Source organism: Phyllostomus discolor, chromosome 8, assembly GCF_004126475.2.
Source record: "Phyllostomus discolor isolate MPI-MPIP mPhyDis1 chromosome 8, mPhyDis1.pri.v3, whole genome shotgun sequence".
In the NCBI taxonomy this organism is placed as follows: Eukaryota; Metazoa; Chordata; class Mammalia; order Chiroptera; family Phyllostomidae; genus Phyllostomus; species Phyllostomus discolor.
The window spans coordinates 45889970-45902586 of record NC_040910.2 but is presented as its reverse complement, the minus strand read 5'-3'; the positions used below and the strand labels follow the sequence as shown (position 1 = coordinate 45902586).

General features: G+C 46.8%; 1 protein-coding gene across 1 annotated transcript; it reads left to right on the top strand.

Moving 5' to 3' along the window:
• The first annotated feature begins 9688 nt into the window (after positions 1–9688).
• On the top strand, positions 9689–12500 carry DAND5 (DAN domain BMP antagonist family member 5). The gene is made up of 2 exons (XM_028519225.2): positions 9689–10039; positions 11563–12500. The coding sequence occupies exons 1-2, from the start codon at positions 9713–9715 to the stop codon at positions 11806–11808; spliced, it is 573 nt and encodes a 190-aa protein (XP_028375026.1). The 5' UTR covers positions 9689–9712; the 3' UTR covers positions 11809–12500.
• Positions 12501–12617: the final 117 nt, after the last annotated feature.

Here is a 12617-nt window from a genome sequence, read left to right as displayed (position 1 = left end):
ATATTTTAAAATGTCTGATCATACCCTGGCTGGTGTGGTTCAGTGGATTGAGCACCAGCCTGTGAACCAAAGGGTTGCTGGTTCAATTCCGAGGCAGGACACATGCCTGGGTTTCCAGGCCAGGTCCCCAGTGGGGGGTGTGAGAGAGGCAACCACACATCAATGTTTCTCTCCCTTTCTTCTCCCTCCCTTCCTCTTTCTCTAAAAATAAATAAATAAAATCTTTTAAAAAGTGATCATGGTCCAGAAATTAACCTTTTTTTAAAAGTTTTTATTTATTTACTTATTTTTAGAGAGATGGGAAGGGAGAGAAAAAGAGGAAGAGAAACATCATGTGTGAGAGGTACATTGAGTGGTTGCATCTCACATCAAACTGGCGTTGCTATGGTTCTCCTGCTGTGCTCAATCCACGGAGCCACAGCAGCCAGGATCTTTTTTTTTAGTGCCACTGGCCCCCTGGGTGTTTGGGTCCCTGTGGGTGGGTCCCCCTTGGTGGGCCACACCCCGGGTTTTCACAGAGGACCAGCCCCACTGAAGTCTCCATCCCAAACACTATTTTTAAAAAAGGATTTCAGCCTTAAAAAGGAAGGACATTCTGACTCATGCTACAGTATGGATGAACCTGGAAGGCATGCTGAATGAAATGAGCCAGTCACAAAAGGACTTATGTTGTATGATTCCATTCATAGGAGGTCCCTAGAGCAGTCAAATCCATGGTGGGTGCCAGGGATGGGGGCGGGGGGGCGGGATGAGGAGTTAGTGTTTAAGAGGGACAGGGTTTCAGTTTGGGAAGATGACGGTTCTGGAGATGAATGGTGGTGATAGTTGCAAAATGTTGCAAATGAGTGTGCTTAATGCCACTAAGTAGTACACTTAAAAATGGTTAAAATTGTAAATATTATGTGTACTTCATTACCAAAAAGAAAGAAAGAAGAAAATAAAGGAAGGAGGAATTGCAGTTTGCTCAGTGAGCCAGGAATCCTGGATGAGGATATTTGCAGGTCACAGCAGTACTGCAAAATCACACATATCCGTCCCAGGCTGGATTCTCCTCTGTGGGTATTCAGTGTCATTTCACCCATGTTCTGCAATAGAAAAGATACCTAAATTTTGATGTTTTGGCCAACAGAATACTACACAAGAATCAAGAGCAGAAATTACAACTGCTTACAGATATGTGGATGAGTCTCATAGACATCATATGCAACAATGAGGCAGGACCAAAAGATTCCTTTTCATTCTATTAGTCAGGATAGGATGCCTTTGGTGGGAATGAGGGGGCATCTAGGTGGTGGTCACATGGAGGAGTGTCACTTTGCAATAGGCCATTGAACTGGACAACCCATTCTGTTTACTTTTCTCTGTGTAGACTTTATTTCATATTATTTCTTATTAAAAAAAATATTTTGCCCTGGCTGATGTGGCTCAGTGGATTGAGCGCCAGCCCATGAAGCAAGGGGTCGCCCATTTGATTCCCAGTTAGGGCACATGCCTGGTTTGCAGGTCAGGTCCCCAGTAGGGGCATGCAAGAGGCAACCACACATTGATATTTCCCTCTCTTTCTCCCTTCCCCTCTAAAAATAAATAAGTAAAATCTTTTTAAAATACAAAGTTTTATTTATTTATTTTTAGAAGGGAAGGGAGGGAGAAAGAGAAGGAGAGAAACATTGATGTGCAAATGTGCCCTGACACGGAATCAGTCAGCAACCATTTGTTTTGCTGGATGATGCCCAACCCATGGAGCCATACAAGTCAGGGCTCCATATTTCTTGATCCGGGCTACAGTGATGCTTGAGTTATAATTAGTGTTTAAGCTGTAATAAACTGTGTGGGTTGTCCACTTTCCTGTAGACTTCCCTATTTCACAATTTAAAATTGAAGATACAAGCAACATAAAGGATTACAGTGGGCAGTCTTACTCCCACCTGTCACCCATCCTCTTCTTTCCTGTCTGAGTACCCTTCAACTTGTTTTAGTGTCTTACGTATCCTAGAGACTTGTTTTACACATTGTTATTGATGGTGTTAATAAATTATTTCACAAGAACAGATGAGTACAGTCACTTATGTCATCACTCAAGTTAAATACAGAGTGGGGCAAAAGCAGTTTTACAGTTAATATGGAAAATAAAATAATAATTAATGATACAAGAGTGAACTGTTTCATGTACCCACAACTATGAACCAACTTTGTCCCACCCTGTATCAACACTCTGGCTCTATTGCTTCAAATCTTTTTTTTTAATTGCTTTTTATAAAACCTTCCCCCTACTATGAAAGCATCCAGTGACAGTAACACGTCCATCTACAAATGCTGCCCCTTTCCTTCCCCACCCTTCTAAGGATTAACAATTTTTTTGAAATTAGTCTGTTCTTCCAGGACCAACCTTTATATATTCATTACTTATCTGGAGTGTATGGAAACAATGTACAATATATATTTTTAAACATTGTACATAAATGCTATCCTGAAGGCATTAGTTTGCAACTTTTCTCCCTTAACCTTATGCTTTCCATGTTTCCATGTGGACCCCCCTTGTGTAGCTGTGCTTTTCCTTATTTTTCACATGGTGGGTCATGGGGCCCTTTATTGATTCAGGAAATCAATGAGGTAAGTTACAACCAGCACTTATTTATTTCCAGGTTTTCAATTAAGGGAAGAATGCTTCATAGAAAAATATTTTATTTAAAAATTATTTATTTTTAAAAAATTGTTACAAAACACACATAAAACTTACCACCATAGCCATTTTTAAGCATCCTCTTCAGTGGCATTGAGCATATTCACATCGTTGTGCAATCACCACCGCCATCCATCTCCAGGACTTTGTCGTCTGACAGAACAGCAACTCTGTCCCTGTACAACCCTAACTCCCCATCTTCCCTCCCCCAGCCCCTGGCACCCACCATTCTACTTCTTGTGTCTGTGAATTTGACTCCTCTTGGGACCTCATATAAGTGGAATCTTACAGTATTTGTTCGTCTCTGACTGGCTTATTTCACTTAGCATGATGTACTCAAGTTCATCCACACTGTAGCATGTGTCAAGATGTCCTTCCTTTTGAAGGGTGAATAATATTACATCATGCATTTACTATATTATGTTGATCCATGCATTCATTGATGGACATTCGAGCTGCTTTCACCTTTTGCCAATTGTGAATAATGCTGCTATGAACATGTGTATAGTGGTTATTTAATGGGAAAAATAGAATAAAAATAGAGTGTATCACATGTAGTAAGGGTAAGTACTGTTTGGTAAAACTTTACTTTCTGTCATATATACATGTATGTATATACTAGTTTTCCAGTTGCAATTATATGCTAACAAACCTTCCCTAAACAACCACTTTTATTATGTTCATGGATGGTGTGGATCAGGGATGTGGGCGGGACACAGTGGAGATGACTCGCCTCTGTTCTGTGTTGCCTGCAGCCCTAGCTGGGAAGAATTCTAAGTTGAGTGACTTGACACCTGTCCTCCAGACTAATCAGAAGGCATCTTTGTTCATTCATGTCTCGAGATTGATGCTGGCTGGAGCCTCAGCTGAGCTATCAGATGGAATATCTACATTGGTCTCTTCAAATGGGCAGTTTGAGTTTCCTTACAACATAGCAGCTGGGTCCCAAGAAAACAAGGCTGAAGTGCAGGCATTTTTATGACTGAGTCTTAGAAGTCACATGACATCATTTCTGCTGTATTCTATTGGTCAAGTCAGTCACAAAGGTTGTTTAGGTTCCAGGGGAGGGGTCAGAGACCTTGTCAATCAAAGGATTGTCAAGGTCACTTTTGTCAAGGCCTGTAAATAAAATGTAGTCCTTACTGTGCTCAGTGGTAAAAAAAAAAAGTTTGAAAAAAAATATCTGCTTGATATTGTCCATAGTATGAATAAACTATAATTATTCCACCAGGCTGTTTGATGGGCATTTGTTTTCAATTTTTTTTTTTGTTTTAAGTGCAGAAATGATGCTGCAGTGAGCCTCCCTGTCTGTGTCCCCATCTGCCCATGGGAAAGTTTTCCTGGAGTGCTCAACAAATCTCAGGCCTTCCTCAGGCTTTGCTGCGGGACAGGTGTGTTTGAGGTCTGTGGCTGAGGTCCAGTGAATGAAACAAGTTGAGGGAGGAGGTGAGGTGAAGAGTGTCTGGCAGGGGCCAGCCATGTAGGCACAGGACGTGAAGAAGGGTTCTAGTTCTATTCCGAGGGCCATGGGGAGCCACAGGAGGGCTTTGAGCAGTGGTGTGATGGATATGACTTACAATTCACCTCTGGTTGCTGAGCAGAAAAGGCAATGAGTGGGTTGACATGTAGAAATAGAAAGGCCCATTAGGAAATAGAAAGGGCCATGCTGCCATGTGGTTCCTGACCTGTGGGGACTTTGCATTAACTACCTTTGCTATTACCATGCCTTGAACTTTCTCCCAGGATCTTCACATGGTGGGGTGTTCTTTTTATTATTGATTTTTTTTTTTGAGAGAGGAGAAACATCAATTTGTTGTTCAACTTATTTATGTGTTCATTGGTTGCTTCTTGTTTGTGCCCTGACTGGGGAAGAAACCCGAAATCTTGGTGTATCCAAACGATGTTCTAACCAACTGAGCTACCTGGCCAGGGCAGGCTTCTTGTTGTTCAGATTTAACTGGGTGGTCACCTCCTGGATTCCTTGGATCTTGGAAGATGCAGGAAATGAGGTAGAGATTGTCCCTGACCCAGTCTTTGGGTGAGACACAGAAGTAATTACAATGGAGGTGAAAGAGGGAGAAAGTGTTTGGAATGGGCCTGATGGACAGTCAAGTGGGGCACTTCTGAGCTGCTGGTTTCTCCCAGATCAGGAAATTTGGGAACCACGTTGAGAAGCACCAGCCTAGAGATTAAGAGAAGGCACTCTAATGTCAAACTAGTCTGGGGGCGGGGGGTGGGCTGGGATGGGGGTAAAAGGCAGAAAACTGTACTTGAATAACAATTAAAAAAAAAAAACAACTAGCCTGGGATGAGTTTCAGCTGCTGGCCAGGGCTGGACTCAAAGCCAGTACCAAGTGGTCATTGGAGAGGGGCTTCTGAGGGCTGGCCTTAGATTGAAGTAAAATCCACACACATAAAATTAATCATTTTTCAAACATGATGTATTTATTTATTTTAGAGAGAGGGGAAGGGAAGGAGAGAGGGAGAGAAATATCAATGTGTGGTTGCCCCCCTACTGGGGACCTGGCCTGCAGCCCAGACATGTGCCCTGAGTAGGAATGGAACTGGTGACCCTTTGGTTCCCAGGTCCATGCTCAATCCACTGAGTTACACCAGTAGGGCTAAAATTAATCATTTTAAAGGGAAAAATTCAGTGGCACTTAGTACATTCCCAATGTTGTACAGCCGCCACTTTTATCTAATTCTGGAACATTTTCATCACTCCAAAAGGAAACTTCATACCCATTAGCAGTCACTACAATTCCCCCTGCCTTTAGTCCCTGGAAGCCACTAATATACTCTCCATCTCTATGGATTTGCCTATTTTGTACATTACATATAAATGGAGTCATACAATCTGTGACCATTTGTGTCTAGATTTCTTTTATTTAGTATGTTTCTGAGGTTCATCCATGTGGTAACTAAATGTATCAGTGCTTGTTATGGACTGAGTTGTGTCCCCCTAAAATTCATGTGTTAAAATGCGAACCCTCAGTGCTCACCTCAGAATATGACCATATTTAGAAATGGGGTCTTTAAAGAAGTAATTGAATTAAAATGAGGTCATTAGGGTGAGCCCCAATCCAGTATGACTGATGTCCTTATAAAACAAGAGGGAAGTTGGACACAGACACACACAGAGGGAACACCATGTGTAAAGACAGAGGGAGAAGATGACCATCTCTGGGTGGCTCAGTTGGTTAGAGCATCATCCTGATACACCAAGGTTGTGCATTCGATCCCCAGTCAGGGCAGATACAAGAAGCAATCAATGAATGCGTAAGTAAATGGAACAACAAATTGATGTTCCTCTCTCTCTTTCATCAATCAATAAAATAATAATAATAAAAGATGGCCATCTATAAGCAAAGAGAGAGGCTTCAGAAGAAACCAATTTTGCTGACAACTTGATCTTGGGCTTCTAGCCTCCAGAGCCATGAGACAATAAATTTCTGTTGCTCAAAGCCCACCCCCCCATCTTTATGCTGTTGTTAAAGCCCCCCAGCTACTTTATTATGGCAGCCCTAGAAAATTAATGCAATGTAGTACTTCATTGGTTGTTATAGCTGAATGATATTCTATTGTAGGGGATTGTTTTTCTTGTAGCCAAAGATGGAAAGTAACCTAAATATCCAAGAATAGAGGACTTGTTAAAGAAATGACTGAATATTCACAGGAGGGAATACTACACAGATGTGAAAAAAGAACAAAGGCTCTCTATGTCATGATTCTCAAAGAGTGGTGTCCAGCCAGCAGCACCAGCACCACCACCTGGGAACTTGTTAGAGATGCAGGGTCTCAGGCTCCTTCGCAGACTCAGATATGTTATGGGTGGGCCCTGTGTGGGAGCTCTCCAGGCTACACTGAGGCAGGCTCAAGTTTGAGACCTGCTGTTGTGTATAATAACATAGCCCAGGTGTTCAAAGCAACCCTGGGGTGCTTAATATTTTTTATTAGAGGAGAAGGGAGGGAGAAATGGAGGGAGAGAAATATTGATGTGAGAGAGAAACATAGATTGGTTGCCTCTCACTCGCTCTGGAACTGGGACTAGGGACAGAACCTGAAACCTAGGCATGTGCCCTGACTGGAATTGAACTGGTGATGTTTTGCTTTGTGGGAGGGCACCCAACCAACTGAGTCACACTGGTCAAGGCCTTGGGGGATGCTTTTTAAAAACACTAGTGCAACCCTGGCTGGTGTGGCTCAGTGGACTGGGTGCTGGCCTGCAAACCAAAGGGTTGCAGGGTGGATTCCCAGTCAGGGCACATGCCTGGGATGCGAGCCAGTTCCCCAGTAGGGGTGCGCGAGAGGCAACCACACATTGATATTTCCTTCTTTCTACTGCCCTTCCCCTCTCTCTAAAAATAAATAAATAAAATATTTAAAAAATAAAAACACTATGCATTTGGCCCATCCCTAGAGATTCCAGTATAATTAGTCTGGAGCAGGGTCTGGACAACAATTCCCCACTTAGAGGTGATGCTCATGTGCAGCCAGGAATGTGAGCCACTGGTATGGAGTCAGTGTAAAAATCCAGGTGGAAAAGAGTCATGTTTCAAAACGTTCTTTGCAGGAATGTGATAGTTAAAATTTGGATAATGGATAAAGTTAGGGTGTGTATGTAGTGGAATACTCTTCCACAGTGAAAAGGCCAGAACACGAAGTAGAGTGCAGGTGAAAGTTAGACTCTGTACAGTATGATACCATGCGTATTAAATTTAAAATACACAAAACAATCTTATGTATCTTTTGTGAATGGATACAGTCACAGGGATTACAATGGCAAATTCAGGGGTTAGGGACAAGTATAGAGCAAGTTTCTTTCAAATCTGTAGTCTTTTATTTCCTGGTCGGGGTAATTAGTATAACAGGTTTTGTTATATTTTTATCTATACTTATTTGAATGCCCAAAATAATTCACTTCAAGGGCAAGGGGCAGAAAAAAGGTATAAATTGCTTTCATTAGTGCTCCCCCCTTTTTTGTTTCTTTATCCATGATTAAAACAATTTTAAACTCGAAAGTGAAGCTTCCCGTTTCACCGCCTGTTTCGTCCACCCACTTTCATGTCCCTACAACAGGAAAATACTGTTGTTTCTTTTTAACATTCAAATCGAATAAACTGTGTCTGTAAATTCTTATTCCCCTCCCCTAAAAGTTCAGGGTATATAATAGACACTGTGTTCTGAAAATTTTTTAACTTCATTTTTCTTGGGTATCTTTCCGTGTTGAAACTATAAGAGCATGTGCAGCCATGTACAGCCGAGCAGTATTATGGGGCTTATTCCTGGTGAGTTGGGGTAACATTGAGGAGACCCATGTGGCTTGAGCGGGCGAGAGTGGGGAAAGACGAAGGTAGGGAGGTGCGCAGACAGTGTGAGCCCTGGTGGGCTGCAGTGAGGACTTCAGCTGTTCTCCCGAGTAAGGTGGGAGCCCTGGAGGGTTCTGAGCAGAAGATGGACATGCCCGGACTCAGGGCAACTTCTGGCTGCTGTGGTGGGGACAGACTTTGGGGGTGGGAGCTGTGGGACCAGGGCAGAGAGACTATAGTGGTTCAAGTGGGAGATAATAGAGGCCGGGCTGTGTCCAGATGGGGGGCCAAGGAGGGAGTGAGGAGTAGGCAGATTCTGGGTAGATTTTTTTTTTCTTGGTAGATTTTGAGGCGGACAGAACTTGCTGTCATTTCAAATTAGGGAGCACAGGGGTCAGAGAAACTGAGGGGTCAAGGATGCTCCAAAGTTTGGGGCTCTGGTACCTGGTAGGACGGAACTGCCGTTACCTGGGTCTAGAGGACAGCGATAGGACAGGTTAGGGGACGCTCAGGAGCTCAGATATAGCAGGACTAATGAGAGGTGCTCCCGCACCTAGATGGGGGGTTTAGGATGCCAGTCCCGAGAGCCGGGCACGAAGTCCCAAGAGCCGCCGCCAGAGGGCGAGCGCGCCCCATCGCCTGAACAGCTCTTGGTGCGCGGGAAGGACATGCCCTGCCGCTTCCCACGGCCCGCGGCCTGCGGCCTGCAGTGCCTCACCTAGGTGCGAGATGTGGGCCACAGAGGTGCCAGAGACTGGCCGGGGCCCCCCCGATACTTTCGGAGCCCCAAAGCCTGGGACTCCCAACCCTATGTGCTTCAAGCACTCCAATCTCCCACTCCCCACGAGGCTGTTTGCTTTGCCTGTGACACTCTCAGGGCTCTGCAAAAATGTTACCTCCTCACTGAGGCCTTTCCTGACCACCCAGGGAGCTGAAACCCCTCCCACACCTGCAGCCCGCCAAAGCACCCTCAGACCTTTTTAATATTTCCTTACCATTTAAGACCCTGAAATCATCTCATTTATCTTGTCTGTTTTCTGCTCTACAACATAAGACAGGGAGGAGCCACTTTCTGTTTTGTCCGTCTGTATCCTCAGGGCTCAGAATTAGCACCGCCTCTAGTGGGTGCTAAAGGAAAACCAACAGCAATAATGTTAATCGTAGCTACTACATGGTGCTACTGTATACCAGCCTCTATTTTAAACTCCTTACATAAATTATCTACTTGAGTTCTCCGAACAACCCTACAGGTAGGGACTGGTATTATCTCCATATTCCAGAAGAGGAAGCTGAGGCCCAGAGTGGTTAAGGGAACGGACCAAGGTTGCGCAGCCAGGAAGTTGCAATGCTGGGATTGAAACCTGAGTAGCTTGACTTCAAAGCCTGATTTTGCTAAATGGATGAATGCCCCCACCCCCAAAACCTGGTACAGATCCCTCAGGGACTTTGGCATTATGTCCCAAGCCCCTGTCTCTACACCTGCCTTTCTTGGTCCCCCAGCCCACACACCAGCAGCCCCAGCCCCCAGATCCCCTGCCAGGCTGTGGGGAGGGGTGGGAACCTAGCAGGTCTGGGTTTACTCTGGAGTTTGCAGAGGTGCCTCCCAGGCTGTCCAGGTGGGGGGCAGGCCATTAAAAGTGGGTCTTGTAGGCACAGACTGCACTCGCTAGACAGCAGGGTCAACTGCCCGAGACCCTGAGCCCAGTCCCCAACAGACAGGCAGATGCTCCTCAGCCAGCTGACCACTCTCCTGAGCCTGCTCAGTGGAGCCTGGCTACCCAGAGGCTTGGGGAGGCCTGGACCTCAGGGTCCCCCACCCCAGCCCGCAGCTGCTGCCAATCAGACCCAAACTCTGGGCGAAGGGGCCCTGGTCTCCCCAGTACCATCCTCTGCCCTCAGTAGCTGGAAGGCTTTCTTGGACCTGCAGAAAACTGGGCATATGGGGACAGGTGGGCTGCAGCATAGGCAGCAGGTGGCTGCCACCATGTCTCTCCCACTGAACCCACAGGAAGTGGCCCAGGAGATGTGCAAGGCTGTGCCCTTCACTCAGGTAAGTATGTGGATGGGGGAAGGTGAGGGCTGGGTCCCAGCGTTGGCAGGGAGCTCAGGCTGCGGAGCCAGATTTGGAATCAAGCCCTGCGTTTTTTACCTGTCTCTGATCTTCGGTTTCCTCCCTTACAAAATGGGGGTTAAGTTTCTCCCACCACGGCCAAAGCAGTTGCCCTTATCCTGGTTTCCCGGCTTCTGCTAACACCACCCTGCCCCCCAAGTCTATTTTTCCATTTAGTGGCAGAAGACATCTGGGAGCTCCTGAGTCAGGTCCTTCCTTTGCTCAGAACCTCCCATGGCTCCCACCTCACCCAGAACAAAAGCCCAAGTTCTTCCTGCAGCCCACAAGGCCCTGCATTATCTGGCTGTCCCTTCCCTGCTCTCACCACCTCCTATCTCCCCCTTGCCCACGTTGCTTCTGCCATACCTGTCTTCTTACTTTCTCCCAGACACCAGCGTTGTATCCCATTGGCTGTTCCTTTGCCTTTAGCACCCCCCCCACCTGACATTCTAGGGCTGCTCCTTCCACTTCCTGCAGGTTTTTACTCAAATGTGGTTTAAAAAATGCAGCACCTGTCACCCCATTGCCCCCTTTTCTGCTTTATTTCTCACTGTAGCACACATCATCACCTAGAAAGTGAAATTGATTCTGTAATTGCACTTTTCCTGTCTTCCTCAGTAGAATGTCTGTTCCAGCAGGGTGGGAATTTTTATGCCTTATTCCCTCTGTATTCTCATCCCCAGGCCCTAGAGCAGAGCCAGGCACACAGTGGGAGCTCCGTGTTTGTTGAATGATGAACGATAGTGGAATGTGTCCTAACTCTCCTGGGCAGCCTGAATGAGAGGGGTATGGGCAGCACTCTCACAGATGCATTCAGCTGGTGCTCCATAAAGTCTATAGGAATTCATGTCATGTGTTGTTCATGGCTCAGGCTTTGAAGTCAGGTATACCGAAGTCTGCCTTTACTGCTGATTTCTTTGTAATTCGGAGCAAGAGGCTGGGGTGGCTGGGGCGAAGTGAGGGGGAAGGTGGGGGCAGAGGGCAGAGGTGGGAGGGCACAATTTTAACAGAGAAGGGCCAGGATTAGAAGGTGAGTTGATAGATCCACTTAGTAGGAGGGGACCATAGGAGGGAATAACATCTTTTGAGCACTGACTGTGTGCCAGGTCATAGGCTAAAGGCTTTTTCTGTAATCCCCCCCAGGTTCCTGTAATGCTACCCCTTCCTGCTGTTCCTCAGCCCTTCTCTGTATTAATCCTCTCTGTTGAAAGGTCTAGAGTGTTCCGCTCCTTACCACCCACCCCTAGACCCATTGAACTTTGATAATTTCACAGGCGAAGAAACTGAGGGCCAGAGAGGTTGAGCAATTTACCCCAAATCACATAACCAGCGGATGGCAGTCAGGCTTTGAGCCCAGGCAACCATGCTTTTCAAGGTGGGGTGGAAGTGGATGGGTGATTATTCTCACTACTCTAGCCTCAGATTCCACTGCCCTTGACCTGTCTCTCTGTCTCTGGCCCCAGGTGCTCTCCCAGCCGGGATGCATGACCATGCGTCTCCGTAATCACCTCTGCTTTGGCCACTGCTCCTCACTCTACGTCCCTGGTGTGGACTCTGCCCCACATGTCCTCTGCAACAGCTGTGTGCCCACTCAAAGGCGCTGGGCAGCCGTGTTCCTGTGGTGTTGGGTGGGCAGCCCAGTCTCTCGTCAGCGGGTGAAGACATCCACATTGCTGGTCGAGAGATGTCAGTGCAGCCCGAAGGCGTGAGCTGAGCATCACGGACTGACACACAGATGCACGCCCCTATGAGAGCTGTGGGGAGTCAGGCTGAGGAAGACGCCGACCTGGGTTATGTACACTGGGTCAAAGAGACCAAGGATGCAGGGAAAGCCAGATGGGCCTTCTGAATCCTCACCCTGCTCCCAGGGACACCAGACGCAGGTCCAGCCATAGAGGCGGACCACTCAGAGACACAGCGCACACTTGCTAGGCACTCAGTGTTGGCCAGGCCCGGCTCTTAGTGTTTGACATGTACTTACTTGTGTCATCCTCAGAGCTGCCCAATGACATGGAGGTATCACCCCATTGTACAGGAAAGGAAACAGAGGCCCTAAGAGGCAAAGCCTCTAGCTCAGGGTCACACAACAGTATGTGGCAGAGAGAGCTTTTGAAACCAAGGCAGTGTGATACCCCTTTTCAACCACCAGGCTAGACTTCTTCTCACAGAATGAGTAAAGGTGCACCCCCAACTGCAGGGATGACAGATGGGACCCACCCAGACCCGGAGACCTGGTGACAACCCTGCCCTAGGGACTCCAAGAAACCAAGACAGGAAGGCAGATGTAGCTCCTGGGGGAAACCTGGGCTCCCTGAGTCAGATGCAGGACCCACGTGCTCCAGCCACCCCCCAAGTCTCCACACAGCCCCACACCCAGTGTGGCATTCTGCAGGAACCATAAAGGCTGGCTGAGCCCAGTTGTGCATCGTGTGTGTTTGTGTGTGTTTGTTCCTCCAACCAGAGTTCCCCGGGAGTGGGTGGCCATGTGGAATGTGGGCGGGGGGGGGGCACGGGGGCA

Bases quoted from the DNA above. Each gene is read 5' to 3' on its own strand.
- DAND5 (XM_028519225.2), top strand. From the start codon at position 9,713: ATGCTCCTCAGCCAGCTGACCACTCTCCTGAGCCTGCTCAGTGGAGCC. The intron at 10,040-11,562 runs GTAAGTATGTGG...CTCTGGCCCCAG, and splicing joins AGGCTGTGCCCTTCACTCAG to GTGCTCTCCCAGCCGGGATG.